We start from the raw sequence: 13,189 nt of genomic DNA, 5'->3' as shown, positions 1-13,189 counted from the left end.
ATGAAATCAGTCGCTCAGTATTTACCTCAGCTAGTGCATGGCACCCACTGCTCCTTGGGGGAGTCAATATTGAAAACATTATTAAAAGAAGAGCAAGGCTGTCTGGGACAGTACTTGCTAACCACTGATGCACTAAACAGGTTGCAATACCTATGTGCACAAAGACTAGCCAAGAGCATTTTCAGCCAGCCTGTTTGCATATGACCAAATTGGCTCAAGGGGACATGTGGCCAGTGAATCTGAGCTATATCCATGCACTGTAAATTCAAACCCTCATCTGGGCAGAAAGCAGAACGATCTGTAGGCAGGTTGCTACTATCTGCCTGTGTCAAGGGTTTTTTTTTACTTTTTGGAAATGTAATCGGGGCTTGAAGTATTTTCTGAAAGATAATAAATGACACATGCTCTATGCAGAGATGAGAATGATTTCATGTTGCTACTTTTCCACTGGGGAACCAGCATTGAATAATCAATTAACATTGATTAATTAGAGGGAAGATGAAAGACAATTAGGATAATATAATCATGTTTCTTGAAAAATGGAACTGAGTCAAGGAGCCCCTGATTCAGAGCTTCTTAACACAAGGAAGAAGTCTCCTGTGCTCTACTAAGGACGCACATTACATTGGCGCTGAAATAAGGCAAAATGCATCCCTTGTGGTGCACCTGTTTCCTTTCATTACACACGTGGGGGGAGGAGAGGCAGCATAAGAAGACAGAGGTGCTCAGGCCCCCCACTCCCTGTGGGGGACACAGGGCTGCACAGATCACCTCATATCACAATCACAGCTCTGCCAAACTGTTCCAGCTAATCCCTACACCATTCAGTACAGCTACACCCAACACAGTGAATGCAGCTGGAATTGCATGCAGATAATTCCCAGTGGTTCTTGCCAGTTCCAGTGGGGCAGAGTTAAGGTTGCATTGGTGTGTACATTAACTAGTTATTTCCTGGTTTTCAGAGGTTTGAGTTTTGCTGAACTCGTCATTCTGGAAAGGCATGAAATACCACTGAGCAGCCTTAAGTCTGAGCTAACCAAGGTTTTTGTCAGTGTATATATTTCAGGGCCCTGATTCAGCAAAACACTTAAGCATGTGCACAAGTAGAGTTTTTACCCTCAAAAGGGAGGAGAGCCAGAGTCTTCATAAAGTCCACTAAGGACTTTGCTGTTGATTCATTTACATGGAAGGCACTCAGATGCTGTGGTTAAGATGAATAAAACTCAAGGAAGAGAGGTTAACTCCCAGTACTTAAGCATGTGCTTTGCTAAATAGGTGTCAATTTTTATTTTTATTTCATAGCATGAGTGGTAATAACCAGTTTTGCTAAGTTTATCCGAGTGTTTCCATTCTAACCCACTCTTTTCAGTGCTCATTGGTTCCCACAATTTTTATATTAAAAGGGGACTTTCTAAGGTCTGGCCTTTGCCACAAATTGAATTATCTTTTTCTGCAAGGTGAGTAAAAAATAGTTCAGCCATTGGTTAACAGAAGGAGTGTGTGTGTGTGTGTGTGTGTGTGTACACTAATTTCCCCAATATTAAAAAATAATTCATGCAACTTTTTATTTTAAACAGCTGTAGCTCTGAAACAGCTGGGGTACAACGCTGAAATTCAGCCGGGGAATAGGAGAGTGTTCCAGTGAAAAATGGCTTTGGCTTCTCTAAGTTATGACTAATTGAAATAGCACTCCACGTATGCAGTACTTTTTGTACACTTCTTAGCTGTTAAAATGTACACAGCTTAAGAACTTCAAGTTTGTGTGGTTAGCTTGGCTGTATCATGAAAAATTTAGTGAAAGTGTGCAGTGAATAATGTGGGGCTTTGCAGAAGCCCTCCTTTCCTGTGCATTTTATGTGGTTTAAACTGTACAACTAATATGTGCAAGACAGGAAGAGAAGGGCTCTCTCCTGCAAACCTGTTAAGGTGCGTGGGATTCATCATTCTGCTGGCAGGTAGTCAAATGCTTTCACACTATGGAATTTCTTTTCATTACCTTTTTGCTTTTGGAAACTCCTTGGATGTTCCATTTAAAAAAAGACACTTTGGTAAGTCACTATTGTTAATTTGAACTCTGCCTCCTAAGTGTATGCATTGTGATAAGTCTTTAATTGTACTTTTTTTAAAGAAATAACTTCAAACTTTTTTTCTATGGCTTTAGGTGCAGATGAATAGCACCTTCGACTTCTGTCCACTATTCTGTGTGTGCCAGACAAATAGAGTCCCTTATAGTCATTTATATGAAAATTGTACAGTAAGCTGTTATACAGTATATTATAGATTAAGCATAACAACAAAGAAGAATAGCAAGAATTTTTGGCATATATAAAAGAAAAGGAGTACTTGTGGCACCTTAGAGACTAAGCAATTTATTTGAGCATAAGCTTTCATGAGCTACAGCTCACTTCATCGGATGCATATATAAGTCACCTAAATTTGCAGCTAAGCCAACTTTACAGTTAACTGTTTTGTTCCCTGAAGTGCTCTTTGAAAAGAAATTGTAAACAAATAGCTGCTGACTAAAATATTAAAATGTAGACCTTTAGGAAATAGGAACCTATCATATAAAAGTGTCAATACAGAAACGCTGATCTGTTGTGACAATGAAAACAAGTATGCAAAAATCGGGGGAAAAGCTTTATAAATGCTACACTTGGGTATCTAAAGCTGTAGAAAATGTTCTTATGATAGGATATTATTAATATATGATCATGTGAGTAAATCCTGTGTCATAATTGTGTAGACTCCTGGGGTTGGGGGCACTGTAAAGGCATGAGGAACCTTAACACTGGTATTTGCTGATTGTAAAATGATTAACCATGCAAATGTAACTGTAGTCAAGTGGTGGTCGTCCCTCCCCCTCTGGGAGGCTACCCTGCCTCACTGCATCGTTGGGATGTCGGCCTAGTATTGGGGAAATTAGCAGTTTGGCATTAGTATCCCAATGGGCTTAATGGGGTTGAGTTTCCAGATAGGCAGCTAGCTGCGGCCTGTTATGCGGGAGCAGGTTCTCCCAGGAGTCCGTATGTCTTGCCCCAAGACGCATAAGGTCAGCTCCCAGACTGCTGCACTGGGCAGCACAGCATGGGGAGGAGGTGACCAGCCCTCTGTGGAGAAAGAAGTGGTTCAGGACTATTTAGAAAAGCTGGACGAGCACAAGTCCATGGGGCTGGATGCGCTGTATCAGAGGGTGCTAAAGGAGTTGGTGGATGTGATTGCAGAGCCATTGGCCATTATCTTTGAAAACTCATGGCGATCAGGCAAGGTCCCGGATGACTGGAAAAAGGCTAATGTAGTGCCAATCTTTAAAAAAGGGAAGGAGGAGGATCCGGGAACTACAGGCCAGTCAGCCTCTCCTCAGTCCCTGGAAAAATCATGGAGCAGGTCCTCAAGGAATCAATTCTGAAGCACTTAGAGGAGAGGAAAGTGATCAGGAACAGTCAGCATGGATTCACCAAGGACAAGTCATGCCTGACTAATCTAATTGCCTTCTGTGATGAGATAACTGGCTCTGTGGAGGAGCGGAAAGCAGTGGACATGGTATTCCTTGACGTTAGCAAAGCTTTTGATACTGTCTCCCACAGTATTCTTGCCAGCAAGTTAAAGAAGTATGGGCTGGATGAATGGACTATAAGGTGCATAGAAAGCTGGCTCAACAGTCGGGCTCAACGGGTAGTGATCAATGGCTCCATGTCTAGTTGGCAGCTGGTATCAAGCGGAGTGCCACAAGGGTCGGTCCTCGGGCCGGTTTTGTTCAGTATCTTCATTAATGATCTGGAGAATGGCATGGACTGCACCCTCAGCAAGTTTGCAGATGACACTAAAATGGGAGGAGAGGTAGGGATAGGATACAGAGGGCCCTAGACAAATGAGAGAATTGGGCCAAAAGAAATCTGAGGAGGTTCAACAAGGACAAGTGCAGAGTCCTGCACTTAGGACGGAAGAATCCCATGCACCGCTACAGACTAGGGACCGAATGGCTCGGCAGCAGTTCGGCAGAAAAGGACCTCGGGGTTACAGTGGACGAGAAGCTGGATATGAGTCGACAGTGTGCCCTTGTTGCCAAGAAGGTTAACGGCATTTTGGGCTGTATAAGTAGGAGCATTGCCAGCAGATCGTGGGACATGATCGTTCCCCTCTATTTGGCATTGGTGAGGCTTCATCTGGAGTACTGTGTCCATTTTTGGGCCCCACGCTACAAGAAGGATGTGGACAAATGGGAGAGAGTCCAGCGGAGGGCAACAAAAATGATTAGGGGACTGGAACACATGACTTATGAGGAGAGGCTTAGGGAACTGGGATTGTTTAGTCTGTAGAAGAGAAGAATGAGGGGGATTTTGATAGCTGCTTTCAACTGCCTGAAATGGGGGTTCCAAAGAGGATGGATCTAGGCTGTTCTCAGTGGTGGCAGATGACAGAACAAGGAGTAATGGTCTCAAGTTGCAGTGGGGGAGGTTTAGGTTGGATATTAGGAAAAACTTTTTCACTAGGAGGGTGGTGAAGCACTGCAATGGGTTACCTCTGGAGGTGGTGAAATCTCCTTCCTTAGAAGTTTTTAAGGTCAGGCTTGACAAATCCCTGGCTGGGATGATTTAGTTGGGGATTGGTCCTGCTTTGAGCAGGGGGTTGGACTAGATGACCTCCTGAAGTCCCTTCCAACCCTGAGATTCTATGATTCTATGAACAGTCAACAGGTTATAGCCCTACGGCCCTTTAAGCAGGGACTGGACAAACACCGTAATCTCTTGCTGCGGAGACAGGACACACCCAGTCGTCAATGAGCTCTGTGCTCTTGTTACAGAGCCAGAGCAGACCCAGTAGTCAATTAGCCCGGTCTCTTGGTTCAGAGCCAGGGCACACCCAGTAGTCAATTAGTCTGGACACTTGTAGCAGAGCCAGAGAAAACCCAGCAGTTAATGAGCTCTGGTCTCTAGTCGCAGAGACACCCGACCCCTGCGGTTCGCTCTGTCCTAGCTCCAGCAGACAACCAACGAGCACAGGCCACTGGACCTGGTGAGGGGAGGCTGCCCTCCTGGGGGCAGGTGAGGTCTGGGCCCAGCCTGCTCCACCGGACCCCGATCCAGGGCTCTAACAGTGGCAGAGTGGTCTAGCAATGGGTCAGCGGGGATTCCAGCCGCAACACGCTATCTGTGTCTCTGGCAAAGCTGCTGTCAGACTAAGGTCATCTGTCCCTCCACCACTGCCTCCCCTCCCCTCGGGTTGCACCTGGGTTAGCAGGGCATCGTCGGCCTCCTCTGGGTAGGTGGCCCAGAGCAGTCCTGGCAGGTCCGTGGCAGCAGTAAGTTCCCTGGTGGGCAGGGCATCTCTGGGCTCAGCAGCAGGGTCATTGGCTGGGAGCGAGCAGGATCTGTCTGTCTCCCTCTGTGTGTCTGCCCCGCCCTTTATACTTACTGTTCCAGTGGCGTACTTCCGGTGGGAGGGGCGAGGCATTCCTGGCTCCACCCACTTGGGCAGGGAGGGTGGTTCCTCCCCCTGGCTTGAAGGGAGGCCATACCGCCTAACTACAGCAACATTCTCAACATAGCTTTGTATAGCTTTTGTTTTTCATAGGAGGGGGGAGAGGTCACCTGGTAGATGAGGATAAGGACGGTGAGGAGAGCATCCCAGACCAAGGGCAATGTGATAGGATGGGGTGGCAGGAGTGTCATGGACCTAGATGGTAGTGTGATCTGTTATTGGGGAGGGAAGCATGTCCTGGGCCTAGAGGGCAGTGTGATGGAATGCTAGAGAGATACATGGCATGGAAAAGTCTGAGACTTACTAATTTAATTTAATTTAAACACAAATAACAGATAATAAGGTTCTGACTATTCAGGTTCATGGTTAATTCAGTAACCACCTTCCCCTACCCCATATGCTTCCCCTATTTAGAATTTACAGTAGAACCTCAGTGTTACGAACTGGCCAGTCAACCACACACCTCATTTGAAACCGGAAGCTGCAATCAGGCAGCTGCAGAGACAAACAAAACAAGCAAATACAGTATAGTGCTGTGTTAAATGTAAACTACTAAAGAAAACAAAAAAGGAAAGCAGCATTTTTCTTCTGCATAGTAAAGTTTCAAAGCTGTATTAAGTCAGTGTTCAGCTGTGAACTTTTGAAAGAGCAACCGTAATGTTTTGTTCAGAGTTACGAACATTTAGAGTTACGAACAACCTCCATTCCCGAAGTGTTCGTAACTCTTGAGGTTCTACTGTCCTTGAATGTGCAGCATACCTTTCAATGTGCTGTAATGTATTCAGCATCATTATCTATAGGAATCAGGAGGCCTTCCCTCGGAATATAGGTCCAGTGCATCACTGAGCTTGTTGGAGAACTCCTGCTTGTGAGGGAAGATTTAAAAGGAGCTAAAGCCAAGATTTTCAAAGTGGCTTCTGATTTTGGGTGCCTGACCTAGGCCTAGTTTTCAGAGGTGCTGAACACCTCATGTGTCTCAAATTGGGATTTCAGAATCAGATGCCACATTTCAAAAGTAATAGCCTAGATCTTTCTATCTTGACTTAGCAGTGTGTCAAATGCTTTTCCACCTTTCACTTCACTGATCACACTCAGACAAGCTCTGGTAAGTGTCTCATGAAGGCAGCCATGCTGTAATGCTCTTTATAGTTACCTTATTATGGTCATTCTTCTCCCCGTGCCCTGCTTGGATGCTGAGAAGAGAAGGAGGAGTGGGTCCACCTTCCATCTCAAGGGGAGATAGAACTGTGACCTCTGTCTGTGACACACACAGAGCTGTGACCTTGCACATGGAAAGCAGTGCAGTAGTTCCTTTGTGAAGCTGTGGATGGGTGTCCCTTTTGAGTGCTCACACACAAATGTGGGAGCAGCTGGTGCAAGGTACAGTGGAAAGTGAATTGAATCTTGTGGTGTTTCTAATGGGCATTATTTAATTGCAGGGCACCCGGGTGTGGCTACGGGAGCAAGATCAGCTGCAGCCGTGCACTGTTGGCGCATGCAATGATGGGTTTGTGCTCTTCACAACAGATTATGGAGAGGTGAGTATAATTGGAAATCAAGGTTTGAATAAAAAGAAAAGGAGTACTTGTGGCACCTTAGAGACTAACAAATTTATTTGGGCATAAGCTTCCGTGAGCTACAGCTCACTTCATCGGATGCATTGAGTGGAAAATACAGTGGGGAGATTTATATACATAGAGAACATGAAACAATGGGTGTTACCATACACACTGTAACCAGAGTGATCAGGTAAGGCGAGCTATTACCAGCAGGAAAGAGAAAAAACCTTTTGTAGTGATAATCAAGGTGGGCCATTTCCAGCAGTTGACAAGAACGTCTGAGGAACAGTGGGGGGTGGGGTGGGGGAATAAACATGGGGAAATAGTTTTACTTTGTGTAATGACCCATCCACTCCCAGTCTCTATTCAAGCCTAAGTTAATTGTATCCAGTTTGCAAATTAATTCCAATTCAGCAGTCTCTTGTTGGAGTCTGGTTTTGAAGTTTTTTTGTTGAAGTATTGCCACTTTTAGGTCTGTAATCGAGTGACCAAAGAGATTGAAGTGTTCTCCGACTGGGTTTTGAATGTTATAATTCTTGACGTCTGATTTGTGTCCATTTATTCTTTTACGTAGAGACTGTCCAGTTTGGCCATGTACATGGCAGAGGGGCATTGCTGGCATATGATGGCATAGATCGCATTGGTGGATGTGCAGGTGAACGAGCCTCTGATAGTGTGGCTGATATTATTAGGCCCTATGATGGTGTCCCCTGAATAGATATGTGGACATAGTTGGCAATGGGCTTTGTTGCAAGGATAGGTTCCTGGGTTAGTGGTTCTGTTGTGTGGTTGCTGGTGAGTATTTGCTTCAGGTTGGGGGGCTGTCTGGTAAGCAAGGACTGGCCTGTCTCCCAAGATCTGTGAGAATGATGGGTCGTCCTTCAGGATAGGTTTTAGAGCCTTGATGATGCATTGGAGAGGTTTTAGTTGGGGGCTGAAGGTGATGGCTAGTGGCGTTCTGTTATTTTCTTTGTTGGGCCTGTCCTGTAGTAGGTGACTTCTGGGTACTTTTCTGGCTCTGTCAATCTGTTTCTTTACTTCAGCAGGTGGGTACTGTAGTTGTAAGAATGCTTGATAGAGATCTTGTAGGTGTTTGTCTCTGTCTGAGGGGTTGGAGCAAATGCGGTTATATCGTAGAGCTTGGCTGTAGACAATGGATCGTGTGGTGTGATCTGGGTGAAAGCTGGAGGCATGTAGGTAAGTATAGTGGTCAGTAGGCTTCCGGTATAGGGTGGTGTTTATGTGACCATCGCTTATTAGCACTGTAGCGTCCAGGAAGTGGATCTATTGTGTAGACTGGTCCAGGCTGAGGTTGATGGTGGGATGGAAATTGTTGAAATCATGGTGGAATTCCTCAAGGGCTTCTTTTCCATGGGTCCATATGATGAAGATGTCATCAATGTAGCGCAAGTAGAGTAGGGGCATTAGGGGACGAGAGCTGAGGAAGCGTTGTTCTAAGTCAGCCATAAAAATGTTGGCATACTGTGGGGCCATGCGGGTACCCATAGCAGTGTTGCTGATTTGAAGATATACATTGTCCCCAAATGTGAAATAGTTTTGGGTGAGGACAAAGTCACAAAGTTCAGCCACCAAGTTTGCCGTGACATTATCGGGGATAGTGTTCTTGACGGCTTGGGGTAGTCCATCTTTGTGTGGAATGTTGGCGTAGAGGGCTTCTACATCCATAGTGGCTAGGATGGTGTTTTCAGGAAGATCACCGATGGATTGTAGTTTCCTCAGGAAGTCAGTGGTGTCTCAAAGATAGCTGGGAGTGCTGGTAGCATTGGGCCTGAATGAGGCTCTGGCTGGTGTTACAGCTGAGAAAAGCTACGTGTCAAAATCTCCTGGTCTTAGATGATTTCCTTATGTTAAATGAAAATGGTAGACTTCAGTATCACACTTGTGTCTGAAAAATGTTCCCCTGCTGCTGTTGTCACACCTGAGATCACTGCAACTGACAGAGGTTAGAAGTGCGTTCACTCACTCGCGCTCTCTCTCTTATAGCTGACTTTGTGTGTAATCACTCTCACTGATTCTGCTAAAAGAAAAGGAGTACTTGTGGCACCTTAGAGACTAATCAATTTATTTGAGCATAAGCTTTGATGCATCCGATGAAGTGAGCTGTAGCTCACGAAAGCTTATGCTCAAATAAATTGGTTAGTCTCTAAGGTGCCACAAGTCCTCCTTTTCTTTTTGTAAACACAGACTAACAGGGCTGTTACTCTGAAACTGATTCTGCTGTATAGGCTGTTATCCAGTTCCCCCAATTGTTTGTGTGGGGGTGTCTCACAGCAACTGGGGGGAGAAAAACAGTTTTAAAAAACAGGAAAATGTAACTGTAAAACCAAATTGGTTGAGGGTGGTGATGTATGTGTGGATTTAAATATTTGAAACTACTTTCACTTATTTTTTGAAATTGACTAGATTTCAAATTTATTGTGTCCCTTTAAGCTGCTATGAGATGCCTGACTTACCTCTCAAAGACTGGAATCCATCACACCAACATATTTCAGTTTCACATCATGCAACACTGTCTTCCAAATACCGCACACCTAGCAGCGCTGTATTCTGTAGTTAGGGATGGAGGATTGTCAAGGCACATTTTGGGAAAGGTCATGAGGGACCATGGGGACAAGACTAGCAAGGTCACAAGTTGTGAAAATCATGGCAAAGGTTTTGAAAAGTCCTGGCTGTGTTAGTTGTGTGGGACCCGAGCAACCTATGCAGAGCCCATCTCTGAAACCAAAATCCCATGGGGGCATACTGTAGGTACCTGATTCCCTCCTCTTCCGTTCACTCAATAGCCCTTCTTGCAGGCCCAGGTTGCTTTCGGGTGTTTTTAATATAGGTTGTGGCCACCTGTTTTTTGAACCTGATTACTGTGTATTGGCCTGGAGGTGTATTGGGGGGGTTAGACTAGATGACCTTTGCAGTTCCTTCTAACCCTGTGATTCTATTGCTTGGGACCCTGCCTGCGAGGTCATTAGTTAGGTCATTTGTGTCCCTGCAATGTTGTTTCCGTGGTGCTCTGCTCTCTAATTGTCACCTGTGCAGACTTGTGGACTGTTTTTACATAAGACTCTCTAAGCATGGCTCACTGTCAGCTTGTCTCCCCATCTCATTAATGAAAATCACCTGATTTTACCATGTGAAGAGTCCAGCTTCCCAGGCAATGCTGCAGTCAATGAGTTTTCCTGGCCATTGCATCTTCATTTCCTCTCCCTTTTCTACTGTGTGCTGACTTACATGCTGCCCCTATGTTTGGAAAGCCCTCCCAAAATCCATTCACCACCTCTGGAAAAAAATAACAAAACAACCCATCAGGGGTTTCAGTAGATAACCAAAGGCTCCCAGGGTGATGCTGTGGCTTATATGGCTAATGTGGTCCTTGGATGTATACATAGGAGAATATTGAGTAGGAGTAGAGAGGTGGGTTCCTGCCTCCAATAGGTTTTAAGGCCAGAAGGTACCATTAGGTCATCTGACCTCAACCTCAGAGGTGTTACCTCTGCATTGTTTCTTCTTGTTGTCCTTCATGACCAAAGATGACGTGTTGTGAGTACAATTGTGGCTAAAAAGACCAGAGTGCAAGTGGCAGTCCTTTCCACGTGACATGCATAATGCGGAGGAAGAGATTACAGTCTGTGCCTGCTGAGTCTGCTGCTGTTTATGACTCAGCCTCTGTGCCTCAAGATCCATATGGTAGTTAATCTTGAATTGGGTAACCCCATTGTTGACTATTGCTTGCCAGCATGATCTGTCTGGTGCTGACAACTTCCAGCTGTCAATGTCACTGTTGCACTGTTTTAAGTTATGCTTCAGCGTATCCTTGAAGCGTTTCTTCTGGCCGCCTCATATGCAGTTGCTCCCTTTCAGCTCACCATATGGCAACTGCTTTGGCCATTCTGGTGTCATCCATCCTCGACACATGACCAGCCCAGTGTAACTGTGATGCGATAAACATGGCTTCAATCCTGTGGGGTATCTACGTTCCAGAACCTCGTTACTGATAGCTTTATTTTGCCACTTCATGCAGAGTATGCCATGCAGATGTTGTAAATGGAACTTATCTGGAAGCTTAATGTGATGCCTATAGTAGGTCCAAGTCTCACACTCATACAGCAAGTTGGACAGCATAACTGCTTTATAGACTTTTTTAACTTGGTTTTGAAGCTTAATACAATGTTGCTGCCAGACTCTGCTTGATAGTCTGCCAAATGATGAACTGGCTTTGTTGATGAGACTTGTCAGCTCCTTGTCTATGGTAACATCATTCAACAATATACTACCAAAATAGCTGAAGTCCATAACAGCATTCAGCTGTGTGTTGCTAACGGTGACTTTTGGTTCACGTAGGGTCTCCCTGGTGCAGGTTGATACATGACCTCTGTCTTTTTCAGATTGCTTGTCCGCTAGTACCTTTCTGCAGACACTGTGAATCTGTCCATAATCAATTGTGTATCTTCTAGAGTACGTGCCTCTAGAGCACAGTAATCAGCTTACGGTATCTCATGAACAGTTGCTGTGAAGACCTTCCTGGAAGATAGCAGCCTGTTCAGAGTCAATAATTTTCCAGAGGATTGGAAATGTATCCTGATACCAGCATTCAGGTCTCTTGTAGCATCAGCAAGCATAGCTGCATAGAAGAGATTAAACAAGAGTGCACCAATTATGCAACCCTGCGTAATACCTTTAGTAATAGTAAATGGGTCAGACAGAACGCCATCTACGCAGGATCATCCAAGCATTCCATCATGAAATTGCCTCAGAATGTTAATGAATTTTTCTGGACAACCAAACTTAGGTTATAATTGTCAAAGCCCAGGTCTACTGACAGTGTCAATAAAGCTCAGTCAATAAAGACCGTGTAAAGGTCATGTTGCTGTTCTCTGCATTTCTCCTACATCTAATGGGCTACAAATATCATGCTGTGATGTTCCCTTCGGGTGATGTCTGGACCAGTGATCCGCGAGGTCCCTCCACTCCTCGACTCTGGGAGCCAGCCTGACCCTGCTCTGCTGTGAGAACCCCCACTCCCGGGCTGGTCACCCACGGCCGATGGCATGTCAGCTGCTCCTTGGATTGTGCAACCGAATGACGCTAGCCAATACCCCCAGTCCCAGACACAACTCTAGGAACCTCCGTCTTCCAGTGTCCCCTTATGCCTGCTGGACCTGCCAGCTTCTATGAGTTCGTCAATTTCACAAAGAAATTGATATGTACCAGGCTTGTTATCCCAAGGAAAGTCTCTGACACACTTCAAACCAAAGGCACTGCTTCAGGTAGAATAAACAAACAGATTATTTAACTATAAAGATAAATTTTAAGTGATTATAAGTCAAAGCACAAGAAGTCAGGTTTAGTCACGTGAAATAAAAGCAAAACGCATTCTAAGTTGATCTTAACACTTTCAGTGCCCTTACAAAAAGAGCGTGGCAAAGTCTCTCCCTTTTATTATGTTCTTTCTTCCCTCTTGGCTTTGCCCCCCCCCCCCCCACTTCAGAGTCAGGTGAGCATTATCTCATTGAAGTCCCAAACTGGACAAGGGAAGGGGAGGTGACTCACTTGAGAGTCCAACAGATAGATCCTTTTGTTGCTGCCTAGGCCAGCGTCCTTTGTTCTTGTGAGGTGGAGCTGGGTTTGTCCCATACTGCCCTGATGAATTGTGAACTGCCTCTCTGCTCTTGGAGCATTTTTGCCTGGGCTTATTTTAAGCCATGAGGATACAGTTTCAGCCTCGTAACGACATACATGAAATTATAACCTATAACATTACTGTAACAAGAAAAGGAGTACTTGTGGCACCTTAGAGACTAACCAATTTATTTGAGCATAAGCTTTCGTGAGCTACAGCTCACTTCATCGGATGCATACTGTGGAAACTGTAGAAGACATTATATACACAGAGACCATGAAACAATACCTCCTCCCACCTCACTGTCCTGCTGGTAATAGCTTATCTAAAGTGATCACTCTCCTTACAATGTGTATGATAATCAAGGTGGGCCATTTCCAGCATAAATCCAAGTTTAACCAGAACGTCGGGGGGGGGGTTAGGAAAAAACAAGAGGAAATAGGCTACCTTGCATAATGACTTAGCCACTCCGAGTCTCTATTTAAGCCTAAATTAATAGTATCCAATTTGCAAATGA

The 13,189-nt window shown here is 45.0% G+C and overlaps 1 protein-coding gene across 1 annotated transcript in view; it reads left to right on the top strand.

Moving 5' to 3' along the window:
- Nucleotides 1-6,767: 6,767 nt before the first annotated feature.
- LOC144272335 (unconventional myosin-X-like) overlaps nucleotides 6,768-13,189 on the top strand; it is a 229,841-nt gene continuing 223,419 nt past the window's right edge. Inside the window, exons 1-2 of the mRNA XM_077830334.1 lie at nucleotides 6,768-6,782; nucleotides 6,918-7,016. Coding sequence (XP_077686460.1) covers nucleotides 6,768-6,782; nucleotides 6,918-7,016 — 114 coding nt within the window. The remainder of the gene's footprint in view (nucleotides 6,783-6,917; nucleotides 7,017-13,189) is intronic.

Source organism: Eretmochelys imbricata, chromosome 11 (genome assembly GCF_965152235.1).
Source record: "Eretmochelys imbricata isolate rEreImb1 chromosome 11, rEreImb1.hap1, whole genome shotgun sequence".
Lineage (NCBI taxonomy): Eukaryota > Metazoa > Chordata > Testudines > Cheloniidae > Eretmochelys > Eretmochelys imbricata.
This window is presented reverse-complemented; position numbering and strand designations above follow the sequence as displayed.